This window comes from Pantherophis guttatus, chromosome 4, assembly GCF_059756535.1.
Source record: "Pantherophis guttatus breed Tessera chromosome 4, ASM5975653v1, whole genome shotgun sequence".
In the NCBI taxonomy this organism is placed as follows: Eukaryota; Metazoa; Chordata; class Lepidosauria; order Squamata; family Colubridae; genus Pantherophis; species Pantherophis guttatus.
The window spans coordinates 43,831,803-43,848,647 of NC_142066.1; the positions used below are offsets into that span (position 1 = coordinate 43,831,803).

Below are 16,845 nucleotides of genomic sequence, written 5' to 3' on the forward strand. Positions count from 1 at the left end.
AGAGAATGCAGATTGTAGTCCAGGTATCAAATTATTAAAGGTTATAATATTTAAAAAGTATTCTCATTAGTAATCTGTTCTGAAATCAACTATTGGAAATATAAGTATTTAAGTATTTATTTTAAATCTAGGTCTTAATAATATTTAATATTTATTTCATTTTAGATATAAATCCTAATCTAAAATAGACCTATTTTAGTTATAGGTTTTAGTACTTCTTAAATATTATAAATCATTCTGATTAGGAAATCTTTGTTTTAGGTGTGGTCTTCAGTTGGTTTTAGTGAGTTGTTGTGTTCACTTTGATGTATATTATTATTTTGCATTGTGCATAGTTATAAGCACAGAAAAAGCTAGATTCAGCTCAGTCAAGGCACACAGATTAATGTCATTGATGAAGCTCCATGTTCTATAGAATCTCATTCAGCTTTTTAGTGTCCCTGATTTTTGGCATATGTTTTCTCCAGAATTTGCCAGCTGAGCATTGGTGTTCTCAGGGACAGGCAAGAGAAGGGGGACAAATGACAAAATGAGCTATCATAATGCTTGCATCATGACATCACAATATATATCATTTTGTTGTCATGACTAGGATCAAATGCCAATGCAGCTGAAGCTAATTCATTAATTTATTTATTAAATGTACAAGCTACCTGATCTTCAGCAAGTGTGGGGGATTTTTCATTCTGCCTCTCAAAGAGTGAATTTCAGACCATTGGAATTCCGATATTTTTTGTTGAATAGGTATGACAGGCATTTGTCATGTTTTAGGATGCTAGTAACCTATGTCACAGACCCATCTTAAATCCTAAATTTCTAAAGCAACATTTTAAAAAATGTATTTAGCTCTCCACTTCTTTAGAGGTACATTCTTTGCATGTTTATTTCTTCATGGGAAGTTGACTCCCCTAATGTCTTTTATTCCAGAATGCTTTGTCTCAGGATGGCCCTCATTTAGAAGCTTCTCGACTCTCATTTTAGAGTCCAGGAGTTGAAAGGTATGGTTTACCATAGCTGGTAAAGATACACACACATTTAAACACACCCATAATTGCAGCTTCTAAAAATGGTACTCTATCTTATGCGCTGTTGTTACAATGGTGCTTCTTTTTCCAACCAACGTGGCTCTTTGCGCTTTTGAACACTTATGGATCCTTGCCAATAACATTTTTTTCTTTTATTACTTAAAAAAAAAAGAAAGAAGATGCCTTAAGAGTTTAAACAAAAAGTTTAAACAAAAAACAATTAGTTTAATAATAAATCATAAAAACTTATTCTTACATTTTTCTCTGTGGATTTTGAAATGTTTATTGTTGTTGTTACAAGAAATCTTTGCGACTTCCATTTAAATTTTGCAGAAGTGATCAATAAAATAATGAAAAGGTTGGAGAAACTGAATTTTTCAATATTTTATTCACATTTGTAATAATAAAATAATGGACTGTGTCATGAGGAAACATTTTATTTTCAGTTGGAAAAAAAAACTAACTTTAAAGTATTTTAAAATGGGTTTATTCTTGTTAAATTCACATGCTGCAGTCTATCCTGACCATACAAATTTTGACATTCTGACAGGGTTAATCTATATAATACTGTTTAGAGAAACAAAACAGATATGTAGATACCACTCCATTTGTACATAGCTGCAATATTTAGAGGCTAAAGAACAGAATATGACAGAGAAATGTTTCGGTACTGATGTATTTTATTTATTTAAATGAAAGTTCCAATTGAGGTGATATTTATATCACAATCTTTCCCAGATTTATGTATTATTGATTTCTATGGAATTTCCAGGACAATGTGTTGAAGATAAAGTTCAAAAGTTTCCGTTACAATCAGTAATAAGTACAGATATCTGGACTCTGAGCTTTGTGTGCAGAGCAATTCATACATGCAGTTTCCATCAATAGGAATAAAGAAGAGGATAAGGAACTATTGGTGGTCAAAGAACTCAATACATACATTAGAGTCCTTCGGCACAGAAGAAGCTGCTAAATCATAGGAATATCTCATGACTTTGCCCTTCTATTTTATTATTATTATTAATTTTGCAATTCCTCCCCATTTCTTTAGTATGTTCTCCAAGCAGGACAAACTGCAGTGGCACCTTTTAATCACTTTCTTTTTTTCACTGTTCCTACATTTATATCTATTTTTTAAAATTAAATAAATTATTCCAACACTCTGAGATGGAGAGAGAAGTGGAGGAAGGAGAAAAAAAACAACAACCATCCAAATTTAAGCAAATCTCAGCATAACTAAAATTAATGGATACGTAATGAAAGTTCTCATGATCTCTAAAAGTTTGCTTTGTTCATATTTTAAGAAGAAAAGCTATTTAAAAAGAAATGCATGCTTTGCTCTATATCACCCTCTGGTGCCCCACCTTCACAGATGCTTTATTAGATCATGTAGGAGTTCCAAATTCCAGCGTACAATTTTCTGTAACTGCATGCCTTTGGATATTCAATTTTTGCAACACTCTCTTCTTCTGAACTTTTCTGTAGCTCCCACTTTCCCAAGTGGGAACTTGTCTTCCTTTTTCCTCTTCCTTTCCCCCCATGTACATTCCCTCAGTTCATACCCCTTCTAATCCTCCCTCTTCTTGAAAAGTGCACTGCCAAATGAAAACTACTTTGGAGGCTAACATGGTCCAATCTTTTGAGACTGGATAGAAAGGGGCATGGCTTGGCTTCTCAACTTTTTGGGAGTGGGTGCATGCGTGTGTGTGCGTGTCTGTGTGTGGTGTGCGTGTCTGAGGGTAGGCTGCAATTGCTGATTGGCTGAGAGGCTGGCCCAAAATCTCCCCCTTCAACACTCAGGAGCAAGCGAAAAAGGGACCCACCTCTAGGACACTGGATCATATAAAAAGGGAACCTAAAAACTTGACAGAGTCAGTAGGAAGTTTCTGCTGGGGTCTGGAGTGGAACTAGATAAAGCAGACCGTCCCTGTATGACTGGACACTAAAGCAGAACCTAGGATACAAAGAGTCTTCATGTCTAATATTTAGACATGTTCAGCTTTGTGGATTCCCGGTTACTGCTTTTGATAGCAGCAACTGTTCTACTCACCAAAGGACAAAATGAAGAAGATGGTATGTACAGTGCTTTATTTTCTTGCACTCTCTGTATAAATTAAGTGACAGTTTTTATCATATCCTGAGAGGGGAGTGCATTTTCTCTTATTCTTTAACTATTTTGTGTTGAACATAAAGCTGCCTCCTTCTCTACCCCGCCTTGCAAATCATTTAAAATCAGGATACACAGAGCAAGAGTCAACCCTGCCTACAAAATAGGACATCAAGCTTGGAGAAAGAGATGTTAACACTTTGTCATGTTTTGCTGCAAATGAAATTATTGTTATATGCTATAACAGTGTATTCGTGTTTCAAGCTATAACTTGAAAGACAAATACTTCTGGGCAAAGAAAGCACATATTCTAATAAATTCTGAGTCTACTGTTGTTATTGTTAAGAGGGGAAGATCAGTACATCTCCTTGACCTTCCAGAGGTTTTTAAGGGTGCCTTGAATGCAGGGAAAGAACCTTTGGAAGGCTAAAAAGTAAAATTTTTATTCCACCTGATTTCTTTTATACCCACGATAGTGCAGTATTTAACAGAGAACATGAACTTTTTGAAAAGTAAACTTAAGCAGCTGTGGAATAGCCTTGGGCATTGTGGGGTTTTTTTTTCCTGGTCTCCCTCTTACTCTTTTTTCCTTGCCTTGGGGAAAAGCAACAAGTTGGACCAATTCAAAGCCTTGCGCTGTCTTGCCAAGTTCAGTAAAGCAGAGGTTGGGAGAGGGAAAAGGGGTGGGCTGTCATTGGGGAGGGACAGAAAGGGGGTATTCAGCAAAGGATGGAAAAGTCATTGGCTTAGAGAACTAAAGCACAAAGATCATGAGCCAGAGGAAGTACAGAAAGTAAGCCTGTTGTACTGACTTGCCGAAGAAGCCTGCAGAAGCCATCACAAACCTCTTAAGTGGGTGGGTGGTGGGGGAAGCTTCCTAATGACTCATAAGGAAAATGTTTCAGCAATCTATAAAGCACAAAAGTCTAGACATCATTTCACAGACAAAGCCTTTTGGACGACAAATGTTTCAGAGTGACTTACCGCCTCTAGTCAAAAATATCCAGTGGTGACATCTAGTGGCCATGAAGAAATTCTCTTTTGCTTTTGGCTACTGAGCCATTCCGAGGTAGCCTTCCAACTGGGTTGTGGGGGTGGCCTTGAAAGGAATCAACATCAATCAAACTGAGACTCCTTCTGGAGTCAAGGACTAAATATGCCTGTTGAACACCACAACTGCCCACTTTGGAAAGAAAGAAAATTAACATGCCTTAGCAGAGAACTTTGGTGACCGTCTGATTTCAAATTGTGGATATTTTGCTGCCATCTTGTGGATAGTTTGCACTTTTATTCCAATATTCAGGAAAATTTTATTTTCCTAAATCTCTATGGATCTTTTTCTTTTCTTGCTTTAAAAAAAAATTCCTTATTTTCATCTTGTTATTTCCCAACCTTTTGGCACAAAGTGAAATATTTTTCTGGTTTGGGGAGTCAAACTTTGAAACTATACACTCTTTTAAAAGGAAGTACTCAATTTTAAAAGCATCTGGCTCTGAATCAAGATTTATAATTATGGTATTCTTTACTTTTTGAAATGACATACATTAGAAAAGTTCCTTATTTTGGTTTTCTCCTTTAATTACTACTCTTGGCCTAGCTAGGTCTCCTCCATTTATCATGCAAAGAGCTAGCAAAATATTTCATCCATTGCACCTGCCTTGTGGAAATTGCCTTGCATTGGCTCAGGCATACCATGTCTCCTCACCAAAATTCCTTTGATTCAATTTCCCAAAAGCACACATTATTGATAAGAAACAATTTCTTCCCATTCATGAACCATCTTTCAATTCAGACACCATTTTTGTTTCTCTTTCTTCTTCTCCCCCATCTCTTTCTTGTTTCAAAAGATTATTAATTTATTTTTCCTTGCCTTGTGTTTGGATTGGCTTCAGTGCCTAAATGCTGAGGTTACAAATTGGATGTAACAACTGGCTAGAGGTTTTGTTTAAATTCCAAAGCGACTGGAAAGAGTTACTGTGGAGTGAGCTCGTTTCCTGTGTCATAGAATTGTGCTTGATGAAAAGCAGATGAGGTTTAAAAAGCCCCACAGAGAATCAAGTCAGAACAGTGCAAGAAAGGAAAGCAAATGCTGAGAAAAACACCAAAATACGCATGTGTTGTTCAAATGGCACTGTTCTTAAAATGTCTTCCATTTTACTGCTCTTGCTAGTGCTTGGCCCAAAGAACAGTTGTTCACACCTGCATCTTGCTTCTTTTCCATCTTCTTTCTCTTCATCTTCAACTTATCTTTATCTTCTACAGTCGAACCTGGAAGCTGCACACACAATGGAAAAATCTACCGAGACAAATCACTTTGGAGGCCTAAAAAGTGTGTGTTGTGCCTGTGTGACTATGGTAACACACTGTGTGATACCATTGTATGTAAAGATGTGTCAAACTGCCTCAATGCTGTAGTCTCTCCAGGCGAATGTTGTGCAGTTTGTCCTGGATCCGGTATGAGCTATAGTTTATCTCCTTCCTGTCTACTCTATCATCCCATCCTAATTGTCCATTTTCTTCTGACAGCTAGAACTGTCATTCATATATTCTCATATATTCTGGTAGTTATCTATTATTAGTCCATTTTACACAAAACCATCCATCATTTACTTACAGTACTTAAATTCACTTTCAGTTACATATCTGCTTCTATTATTCTTATTCACTTGTTTAAAAAAATCTAATTTTAAAACTAATCAGCCATGTCTATATGAAACAATCACCTTTTAAACATTTAACAATTCTCTATTTATCCACCAATCCATTTGTCACCTCTATAGTCACTTAATACCAAGTTTTCATTCTAAATACTAATGGCAAATCATTGTTCTTACCCAAGGCTGCTTTCTGATCCCTTTCCATTTCAATCTATTCATTTGGGTTTAATATAAATATTTATGAAAATCATTTGCAGGAAGGGAGGAAACTGTCAAGGGAGATAATATCTATGAAGTTAGGCAAGAGTTGAGGAGAGTAAAGTTTGGAGAAGATGTTTTCAGGCTACAATATCAAAGCTTTATTGCATAGCAAAATAGCATATCATGGAAAGGAAATTGGGTAGTACTGTATTTGTCTGAAATGTGTGCAATTTGAAATCTGCTTGGCATTAACAATCACACATGGCATTTTCTAATTGGGTCACTAACGATACAAGTTTCAATGTTCTATTATCTTCTGAAAATAAATGGATTCATCCAGCTGAAGATTGTGATAAGCATGTTTAACCCATAAACGTCATTGCATTAAAAAAACTCATGATAGGCAGGAGAAATTTAGAAGCTTATAAAAAAACAATGAACTATTTGGATGGTCACATTTTCTGGTTCTTAATACTCTTACATTTTGTATTCAAGATTCTATTCCTGCTTACCCAGATGTCACCGGTGTAGAGGTAAATTACATTTTTGCAATCCAAACTTCAATTTTTTTAGCTATGTCTTTTTTTAATATTCCTGTAGCAGTATGAATAATTCCTTTATTTTTTCTTTTATTTGGCAGGGTCCTAAAGGAGATCCAGGCCCCAAAGGAGACAGGGTAAGTATGTACATGATTGTAGTTCAAATTTAAAGATAAAAATATAAAAGCCATGTTCAAAAGTATGGGAAAAAACATTTTGTAATACTGTGATTTAATATGGGAGATTGGTAATCTATCCTATAATTGCTCATAACACATTTGCTATAATTTTACGATTTGTATTACAAACACACACATTATTCTACCCATAAAATATTCAATGGCTACATTTATTGCACTTCATCCAATGGGAAGCATACTCCAATTTCATTGATTTGCTGTAACTTTCCAAAATAACAGTAAGATAAAATAGCACCAAAATGAAAACTTACATGTCAATTTTAATATTTAACTTTTGTTTAAAGAAAAAAAAAGAAAAAGATACATGACCCCTTCACCAGAGATACATAATTAATACCTTTAAAAGGTTCCCATCTTAGTTGTAGTTTTTTTTTTTAAGGTTTATGGGGGACATTAAAGTATCCCCCATCCAAATTTTGCAGAGCTGTAGGAATTTTCAACAAGTTCTAATCTTGCCCATAAATGAGAATATACTTTCATAATAGTAATGTCTGACTTCTTGCTATATTTATTTTCAGGGACTTCCAGGCCCCGCTGGCAAAAATGGCATCCCAGGACAACCCGGTCTCCCTGGACTTCCAGGCCCCCCTGGTCCCGTTGGCATTGGTGGAGTAAGCAACATTCATTCATTCCATCTAATTATGTGACATTTGTGTTTAAGTACCTGTTCACATGTCCTCCTTTCACTCTTTCCTTTTCTAGAACTATGCTCCTCAGATGTCTTACGGTTATGATGAAAAATCTGGTGGCGCTGGCCTTGCTGTTCCTGGTCCAATGGTAAGGGCTGGTGTCTTTCAGGTTTTGGAGAAAATGCTAGTTGAAGGGAAGGGATTGCTGAGGAGAAGGAAGAAGAAGAAGCAAAACACTGAAACCTGCTAATAGATGTAAACTTTAAGCTATATGATGTAAAAGAGTTGACTCTTCTTGGTTCAATAATTATTAAGACCAGAAGTGAATCTATGGAGATATAGACACAGGTGTCATCAGAAAACTTCAGTGGAAAAGCAAAGGTCCACCTGTGTGGTTGGAAAAAGTACTGCAGAAAAGCAGTGGAGCTAGACAGGAAATTCAAATAATGGGTATTCACTCATTTAATTAAGGTCCATAATGATAGCATGTGTGATTTATAATAAAACTTTATACAACTAGCAGAGGCACTTTAGTTACAAAAAGCAGGTCATTGCAATTAGTGGGGTTTAAGACCATAATGTTACAATGGCTTCTTAAAGATTATAATTACATTGTCTTCTTAATTGAATGGAGAATTGCAGTTAAGGACAATAGCTTGAATTGAAGCTGTGATTACTATAGCTACAATTTTTTTTTTTTGTAATAAAAAGTAATTGAAACGTGGCTTAAATTCATCCTTTAATATGGTTTTAAGTGAAGCAGAAATGGACAATCTACTTTTTGCTTCTGAAAAGAAGAAAGCAAAATTCAGATGTTTTGCTCAAGAGGAAATGATCCATTTTGCCTTTTGCTTCACCTTAAGCAAAGAGCTAATGGCAACTCACCCATCGCTAGAGAGATTGCAAATTACATGTAACTGTTAACATAGCAATTATAAAATGCATTTTGAAAATCAAGGTAGAAATTGAAGTTGGGCCCTGAGATATGAAAAGACTGAAGAAAATTAACCTTGAAAATGATATACAAGGCCAGACTTCCTCAACAAAACAGTTCTACAATATACGGTTAAGGAAGGCTTTGAAATGATCAAACAAGATCAGGGCAATATGATGATTATATAGACTTCAAGCACATAGATATCCACCGAGGTGAAGGAGAAATTGTATCAATTCAATTTAAGCTGACTATTTATTTCTTGGTGATGTTTAGGGTCCAGCTGGTCCCCGTGGTCTTCCCGGACCCCCTGGTGCTCCTGTAAGTATTTTCTGTCTTCTTTAGAATGAACTTTATATAACAAAGATATGTAAATTTGGTACTACATTCAAGGGGAATGTTTCAAAATCTTTTTATTCCTTCCTCACTTTTAAAGAGCAGAGACTTTGTAAAAGTGAGGATTATCATGTTGCAGACAAGAATTTTATGCTCTGCTCAGTTATTAATGAATATCAGCCACATTTATTCAAAATTAGTACAAAGCTGCTTAAATTGTGCAGAATCCCACACAGAACTGGAGGAGGTTTTTTTAGTGCAAAAGCATTAGTAGCAATTTTTTGTGAAAGGCCTACTATTATTTACAAACTTTGCAGACAACTCAGAGAGTTGAAAACAAGGGAAGAAAGACAAGTTATATTCATTTCCCTCTGTGATATTGGAGATGCCACCTTCCTTGTACAATTTTAAATTTAGGAATGCACAATATGCATTCATTCAGAGAAAAAACTAGACACATCATTTGCTTTGCAGAATTTGCTTATTTTAGATAAATAAATAAATTTTTTTAAATCCATTCCTTCTACTCTAAACCTAATCCTAATATGATAGGAGGATTTAATTCCTCTTTCATCTGCTCTGTATTTTCTCAGAGACATATTTTCCTTCTTTTTATTTGTCACACAATCAACCAGTCAGCCTCAGTGATCTTTGGGTCAACATATCCCTAACAGAGATTTGCAGTCTATATTAGAATAATGAAAATGGAGTGTAGAGAAATTGAGTAAATTAGCTTTGTGGGAAAACAGTCAGCTTCACTGAAGAAAGCAATTGTTTCATGCCAGGCAAACTGCAGGGCTAAAGATATAAAGGCAGGAGTCAGCAATGGAAATGAAAGACGCAAGGCTGAAAATGTCTATGGAGATTCTCAGTCATTCAGGTCATGGCTGTCCCAAAGGTGTTTTTCAAAATGCAGCTGGACTTCATTTTTTTTCCTTGGAGATGTTTTGCTTCTCATCCAAGAAGCTGAAGAAACGTCTTCAAGGAAAAAACAAGGGAAGTCCAGTTGCCTTTTCAAAAGCATATTTGGGACATGGCAGAAAATGTTTATAGATCCTTAGTAATGCAGCCCAGAACAAATAGGGGTGTTCTTTGGAATTGCTTTCTTTTTAACACATATGTCCCTGTTTTAAATTTCCAGGGCCCCCAAGGTTTCCAAGGTCCCCCTGGTGAGCCTGGCGAGCCTGGTTCTTCTGTAAGTGTTGTTTGATGTTTTTTTTTTTTGCCTTTTGGGGGTGGATAGGGGAGCTACGATATGATTATAGCCAGCCAGAACAGTCTTCAGGTTTTTTTCCCCTTCCAATTATCTTTTTTTAATTTAATTGTTATTACCTAGAATAGTCTTTGAACGTAAATGTGCTATAAACAGGCTTCTGTTCTTTAAGATATCAGCAAGGTTATAAATAGGAGCCCAGATGTATTTGTTCAAATGTTAATGCCTTTGTTTTTTTCTCAATAAATCATCTAGGGTCCAATGGGTCCTCGTGGCCCAGCCGGTCCACCTGGCAAGAATGGTGATGATGTGAGTGACTATATCATTTTTTGGGAGAGGGGAGGGAACCCAATTTTTTCTCTAATTATCCACAGATAGAATATACACTTCCAAGCACTGAAGTCTCTGAATCTACAAGTTTGAGGGAACTGATTCACGATGTATCAGCCCCGCCTTGTCTTCTGAAAAAATGCGAGTCTAGTCGTAGAAAACAATAGGAAAAAAATGAGTTGGGGGGGGTCTCGCTTCTCTTCTTGGAAACTTTCTCTTGTTTTCTTTGGTCTTTCTATTATACACTACAGTGAATGGCAGATTTCCAAAAGATAACTATTAATTTTACTACATCCTTGATCTTGCCATAAATCTTATATTTAAAAAAATTACACTATTAAACCATCCAAGGGGCAGTTTAGGAAGCTAATTCCTCAACTGCTATTTGTAGAGACCAGGTAACTTAACAAGCTAGACCTTCTTAATTATTGCACACTATTTTTTCTTCTAACGTTCTGTTTGCATTGTCAAGATCAGAGATCTCAGGCTTCAGGCCATAACTTTTGATTGGTTTCTGCAAATGTTAACGATCTCTTTTGCAGATGACAGAATTGAGGTCCCTTTTTTAAAAAAAATATTCTCTGATTTCTTAATTATTACTGTTTTAGCTTAGTTTTTTTTTTCCTGCCTTCTTTCTCCAAGGGTGAAGCTGGAAAACCTGGCCGTCCTGGTGAGCGTGGTCCTTCTGGCCCACAGGTAAGATGTCTTGTCCATATATGTAGGAGGGAATGATGGGTTAGTTAGCCAGCAGTTGTTTTATTATGTTGAATCATATATTGTCCATCTGCTCAAACACAAATTTATTTTTGATCATAGAAAGGGTAATACAAGGCTTTAACAGCAAAATGGGTTGTGAAAAAAAATGGAATTTCACATATATGTATCAGGAAAATTGAAATATTGGATTAGAGAAGATAAGCTCAAGTACTGAAATGACTTCGATAGCAATGTTTGATTTCTAAATAAGAAATTAAAAAACACATTTTTTTGGTTCATGGTCATAGATAAGTGTAGTGGTAGGAAGCTAGTTGTGAAATGGGGACCTGGCTAAGGCCACATGCTGAAAAGTGAATTGTTATAATTCTTTTCTTCCTTTATTCTCAAGAATGTCTTGCTCATTTCTTTCAGGGTGCCCGTGGCCTTCCCGGAACTGCTGGTCTCCCAGGCATGAAGGGACACAGAGTAAGCATACTTCAATCATTCAACATCCAACACAATTCACAAATTCTACAATTCAAAATCTAGCCAAAGCTAGATTACTACTTAGATTGTGTACGCATGTCTTCTGAAGATTTTTAGGCATTTTACTTTTCAAAATGTTAATAGTGTTTGTAGTCATTGTCAGAAAGTGTTCACCCCATAATTCCTGGCATTCATTATGGCCACAAATATAGACCACATAGTCAAGTGAATTTAGGAATATACTATAGCTTCGTAATACCTTATGTCCCCTATTTTAAAAGGCATATGAAACACAAGCAAACTAGTCCATTAAATATATTCTTTTTTTAAAAAAGCATCTAGCTAGTTTCTAAAAATTGGATATTGTATATTTGTGATTCCTATCCATCCTGGGACTCACAATATCCAAAGTCATTTAGCATTTCACTCCTGTAACTTGTTTAAATTATATTTCTAATGTAATAGGTCTTGATTTAAGACCACAATTGAGCCCAAACTATTTGTTGCAAAGGGAAATATTTGTTAAGTGAACTTTGCCCCATTTTATGATCTTTCTTTCCACCATTATTAAGTGAATCACTGCAGTTGTTAAGTTAGTAACACGGTTGCTAAGTGAATCTGGCTTCCCCATTAACTTTGCTTGTCAGAAGGTCACAAAAGGTGATCACTTGACACTTCGACATTGCAACCATCAGAAATATGAGTCAGTTGCCAAGCATCTGACTTCCGATCACATGACCATGGCGATTCTGCAATAATCATAAGGGTGAAAAACAGTGATAAGTCACAAATGCTGTTGTAATGTTGAACATTTTGTTTTGTTTTCCAATGTCTCTGTTCTTCATATTTCTTAGTATCCACTTAATAATAAATACATATTATCCCTATCTTCTTTAGGGATTCAGTGGTCTTGATGGTGCTAAAGGTGATGCTGGTCCTGCAGGCCCTAAGGTAAACATCCATTTTAAATACATGCCTTTATTTGATACAAAATTCCACCTCCTTCCATTTTAACAACTGGCGTTGTCATTTCTTCATTTCTTCCCTTCTAGGGTGAGCCTGGCAGCCCTGGTGAAAATGGTGCTCCCGGACAAGTAGTAAGTATATATCTTAGATCCATTGCTCTAAGAAATATAGGCTATATACCAATGGAGTCATTTAGATGGACAATAGGTTTGTTTAAATTGTACCATCAACCAAAGCAACTTATTTTGCCATGGAGGGAAAAAAATCTAATTGTATCATAGTATTTTAATACAGTGCATATTTTGCAAATTGGTTGTCTGGGGCAAAATCTATAAGAAATAGCAAGAATATCTGTTGAAACCCCAGAAAACTGATGACCATTGTAACACTGTAGAGTGGAAGGAAGATGGTCTTTACAGAGATGTCTGGGAATTGTTACCTAAGCAAAAGGATCTCAAATATTTTTTAAATCCAGTTCAGTGGGATAACATTCAGAGGTGACTCAGGCAGATGCCTTCCTAAACCACTGGGGTATAAGAAAGAGGAGAGGGGTAGCATAATCAAACTTGCGAGATTCCAAGTACATGCCATCTCAGTGAAAGTAATTTTAGCCTTCATGTGGAGTTGATATCCTGGTCTGATCTATCTAGTGGTGTTGACACCCAGACATAGAAGACAATAGTGGAATAGAAAGTATTATGAGAATTACGGGGCTACCTTATCTAAAGATGTCCAGTATAGACTTCCTTTTGTACTTTGGCCAAAGGTACCAAATAAAATAAGATAATCTACTTCCACATTACTGTTAATAGAAGGCAAACCTGAAATAGCAGGCAAAAGTCATTTCTAAATCCAACCTTAAATGAGCCTCCTATATAAAGGGAAAACACTTGATATTAAGAATATCAGGGACTGTGTCAAGTGGGAAGAATGCTAAATTCATAATAGAACTGAGTGTTAATAGTACTTGAATATGGCAAATTTTAATAGAATCTACAGTGACATTTCATTTACTTTTAAATATATTTATAAGTAAATCCATACCAACAGGAAAACATAATAAGGAAAAAGGACGAGTGAGTGGACTTCAGCTCCCAGAATTCCCCAGCTAGTCACACTAGCTGAGGAATTCTGGGAGCTGGAATCCATGCATCTTAAAGATTGAAAAACAGGTTGTTTTTGGAAGCATATGATAAATGCTAAATATAATTAAAAATTAATGGAAAGGATAAAGGTGTAAGAATGAGATCCAATCGAAGTACCTTTTAACTGATTCCTTACCCCCCACCCCACCCCGTTTCTTCTAATTAGGGCCCACGTGGTCTTCCTGGTGAGAGAGGACGTCCAGGCCCTGCTGGCCCAGCTGTAAGTGCATTCCTCTCAATTTTTAAATTGCTAACATATTCATAGTATTGTATGGACTCAATTCAAGTATCCTCTTTCCCACCTTATGTAATTTTGTAGGTCATTCAAATGCCTTTTCTCTTGTTTTGCATTACAGGGTGCTCGTGGTAATGATGGTGCTGCTGGAGCTGCCGGTCCCTCAGTAAGTGCCCCTCTCATTTGCTTCTCTTAGAAAGTCTTCATATTACATGATTGGAGGTCCTTTTCTCAAGAGAGGGGAGGTCCTTTAATAGAAGATGAAGACTAATCTTCCAAGCTTTCTGCCCTTAAATGAGGATATCCTTCTTTTCTCTCAAGTTTGCCTTGAATCTATTTTTCTTTTTTCATTATTTCAAAGGCCAGAGTTAATGCAAATCTAGCAGTATTAAGAACTATTAATTTGGGACAATATGAAAATGCTGTATAATCAATCTCTTCTCTTTTTTTAATAGGGTCCCACTGGTCCAGCTGGTCCTCCTGGATTCCCTGGTCCTGCTGGTCCTAAGGTAATTCAATAATTATTATTATTGAATTTATTTGCTGTCCATCCCCTGTTTCACAGCGACTCTGACTGGCCTTGAATGACCAACTTGCCATTGCAATGTATTTGTGTTACGAAAGTATTAAAATTGTTCAGTTTGGCTGCTAGTTTTTTAAATTAAGAAATAAAGATTGGGAGTAGTTGTCTCTTGGGTTTCTTTTCAGAGGAAGGCATCAATCTCTACCATACCTTACTGTTTCTTAGCAAGCGGGGTAACAAAACATTCCCGGGAGGATAAATGTATGGATAGAAATGATATGCCTAAACTTGAAAAAGTTCCTGCTTTAAGCTCCCTCCATTCTAGTTTGCTAAAAATATTGAGAAGCCTCAAGAGTTCCTTGTTTAGGAATCAGGGGGGATATAATTGAAGTTAAATATAACCCCAGGTTTAGATACAGAAAAGGGATTGCTGGCCTAAGAAAAGATAAGGCTTAGGGACCAGATGTGAGAAGCTGGCATTATTATGGCTTATTTCAGTATATGCCATAAGAAGGAAACAACTTCATAAACTACTGTATCAAGCTTTAAATATTACTTGAATAATATAAAATAAAAGCATAATTGAAAATAGCAATAATGTTCAACAATATAAGAAGGAGGTTTAAACTTTATGTAGAGGCCTCCATTACCTTGAAAAGGCCTTGAAAGTCTGAAATGTGTGACTCAAGGGTAAATCCTCATGGTATCTGGATGGGATTGGGAGGACATGAAGTCTGATTAACTAGGATACTGTTATAATACAACCAACTAGGAGATAAAATTGTCTTGGAGAGACTAAGCATGATGCGGTGGAATTGACTAAGGAGAAAGATGTGCATCAACCCAGGGAGGCCTACACACTTATGAATCTTCATTTTCTTCTTGCACAGGGTGAAACTGGTCCTCAAGGTGCTCGTGGAGGTGAAGGCGCACAAGGTGCTCGTGGAGAGCCTGGCCCAGCTGGTCCTGCTGGCGCATCTGGCCCTGCTGTAAGAATTACCTCTTTTTTTCCCATGCTTCTGATTATTAAAAAATGATGATTCACTTCTTAATTTTAATAGCACTCTTAAATGCATGCATTCACTTATTTCTTGGACGGTGCTTCAGGGTTCTCAAGATTAATGGTGAAGGTTGAAGATAGTTTATTACATGGTGTGCCAGCACAGAAGACAGGAGATGTGACTTAAACATTCAATGAACTATCATAGTAATTCTTTGTATTTTTTCCTCTGCTTTAGGGAAATCCTGGTTCTGATGGCCAACCTGGTGCCAAAGGTGCACCTGTAAGTATCTTCTAATCCCAAGAACTCTCTTTATTCTTGTCATTGTCTTCATTTGCCACTTCTCTCAATCTCTCCACTTTCTCTTCTAGGGTGCTCCTGGTATTTCTGGTGCTCCTGGCTTCCCCGGTGCTCGTGGAGCAGCTGGACCACAAGGTCCCAGTGGTGCTCCCGGTCCCAAGGGTAATAGCGTAAGTGCCATCTAATTGCTCTTCACCTTTAATACTATCAACTATCAACTGGTGTCACCTGAATATGTTGAATTATATATTGGCCAAGAATCATATGCATGACAGTCCAGTCTTCTTGGAGAGCACTAGATTGGGCCACATGGATTTCAGATGTCTCTGTTTTTAAGGCTATTGTACAGACTAACATCTAGATCCCTCAGGTAGCTATTCTGTGATAAATGGGCAGTAGAACAGCTTATTAACATAAATTTCAACTTCTAAAAGAGATAGAGGATCCATTCTACCATATCATTATTCAATCAGGATAAACACACACACACAAACACACACACTCACACACAAACATATATATATACACACATTGCTTTTTGACATTTTAAAATGTGCAGCATTTCAGAATAAACTGATCTGTTGACCAGATGAGATAGTTATAAAATATGGAATATGATTGTATGGAAATGTGGGCTTTAAAGATAACCATTTCAAAATTATTGATTAAAGTTTTATTGGTCACAAATCCCACAGCTTTTTTGTTCTCATAAGTTGCTTATATCAATTGAAGCATGGTGGAAAGTATCTTCACAGATCCCTAGTTCTCTTCCACACTACCAATTCTTTATAAATATTTTCCAGCTGTTTTCCTTATATTGTATAATTAATAAATACTTAATATTGCCTTATTCTGTTGCAAGATATAGAATAAGACAAATACACTGTTGCAATTTTGTACTGAATGAGATATGTTGATGTATGTTTTTTTTTTCTTTTCTTAATAACTTTAGGGTGAACCTGGTGCTCCTGGAAACAAAGGAGATGCTGGAGCTAAAGGTGAATCTGTAAGTATTTCACTTAAATGATGTGTGATTTTATTTCTCTTGTGATTTTATTTTACCTCTCCTGCAAACTTATTTATATCCTTCACTTTATCTTCTAGGGTCCCGCTGGTGTCCAAGGCCCCCCTGGTCCACCTGGTGAGGAAGGCAAGAGAGGATCCCGTGGTGAGCCAGGACCTTCTGGATTGCCTGGACCTGCTGGCGAACGTGTATGTACAATGTTTGTTGTTTCTTAACCTTTGGATACTGAGATGCATTCAGAACAACATGTACAGAAAGATATATCTGTCTTACGGGTTCATAATGTTTAGTTAGATTG

At 36.4% G+C, this 16,845-nt stretch overlaps 1 protein-coding gene across 2 annotated transcripts in view; it reads left to right on the forward strand.

The window, feature by feature from the left end:
* Nucleotides 1-2,894: 2,894 nt before the first annotated feature.
* COL1A1 (collagen type I alpha 1 chain) overlaps nucleotides 2,895-16,845 on the forward strand; it is a 38,434-nt gene continuing 24,483 nt past the window's right edge. Inside the window, exons 1-21 of one of the 2 annotated variants that reach the window (XM_034415441.3) lie at nucleotides 2,895-3,098; nucleotides 5,395-5,586; nucleotides 6,486-6,523; nucleotides 6,631-6,666; nucleotides 7,248-7,340; nucleotides 7,432-7,506; nucleotides 8,569-8,613; nucleotides 9,770-9,823; nucleotides 10,097-10,150; nucleotides 10,814-10,867; nucleotides 11,300-11,353; nucleotides 12,251-12,304; nucleotides 12,406-12,450; nucleotides 13,631-13,684; nucleotides 13,821-13,865; nucleotides 14,155-14,208; nucleotides 15,113-15,211; nucleotides 15,461-15,505; nucleotides 15,595-15,693; nucleotides 16,476-16,529; nucleotides 16,628-16,735. In XM_034415441.3, the coding sequence (XP_034271332.1) occupies nucleotides 3,017-3,098; nucleotides 5,395-5,586; nucleotides 6,486-6,523; nucleotides 6,631-6,666; nucleotides 7,248-7,340; nucleotides 7,432-7,506; nucleotides 8,569-8,613; nucleotides 9,770-9,823; nucleotides 10,097-10,150; nucleotides 10,814-10,867; nucleotides 11,300-11,353; nucleotides 12,251-12,304; nucleotides 12,406-12,450; nucleotides 13,631-13,684; nucleotides 13,821-13,865; nucleotides 14,155-14,208; nucleotides 15,113-15,211; nucleotides 15,461-15,505; nucleotides 15,595-15,693; nucleotides 16,476-16,529; nucleotides 16,628-16,735 (1,434 nt within the window). In that variant the 5' untranslated portion in view covers nucleotides 2,895-3,016. The remainder of the gene's footprint in view (nucleotides 3,099-5,394; nucleotides 5,587-6,485; nucleotides 6,524-6,630; nucleotides 6,667-7,247; nucleotides 7,341-7,431; nucleotides 7,507-8,568; nucleotides 8,614-9,769; nucleotides 9,824-10,096; nucleotides 10,151-10,813; nucleotides 10,868-11,299; nucleotides 11,354-12,250; nucleotides 12,305-12,405; nucleotides 12,451-13,630; nucleotides 13,685-13,820; nucleotides 13,866-14,154; nucleotides 14,209-15,112; nucleotides 15,212-15,460; nucleotides 15,506-15,594; nucleotides 15,694-16,475; nucleotides 16,530-16,627; nucleotides 16,736-16,845) is intronic. The other variant, XM_034415442.3, reaches the window with a different exon arrangement.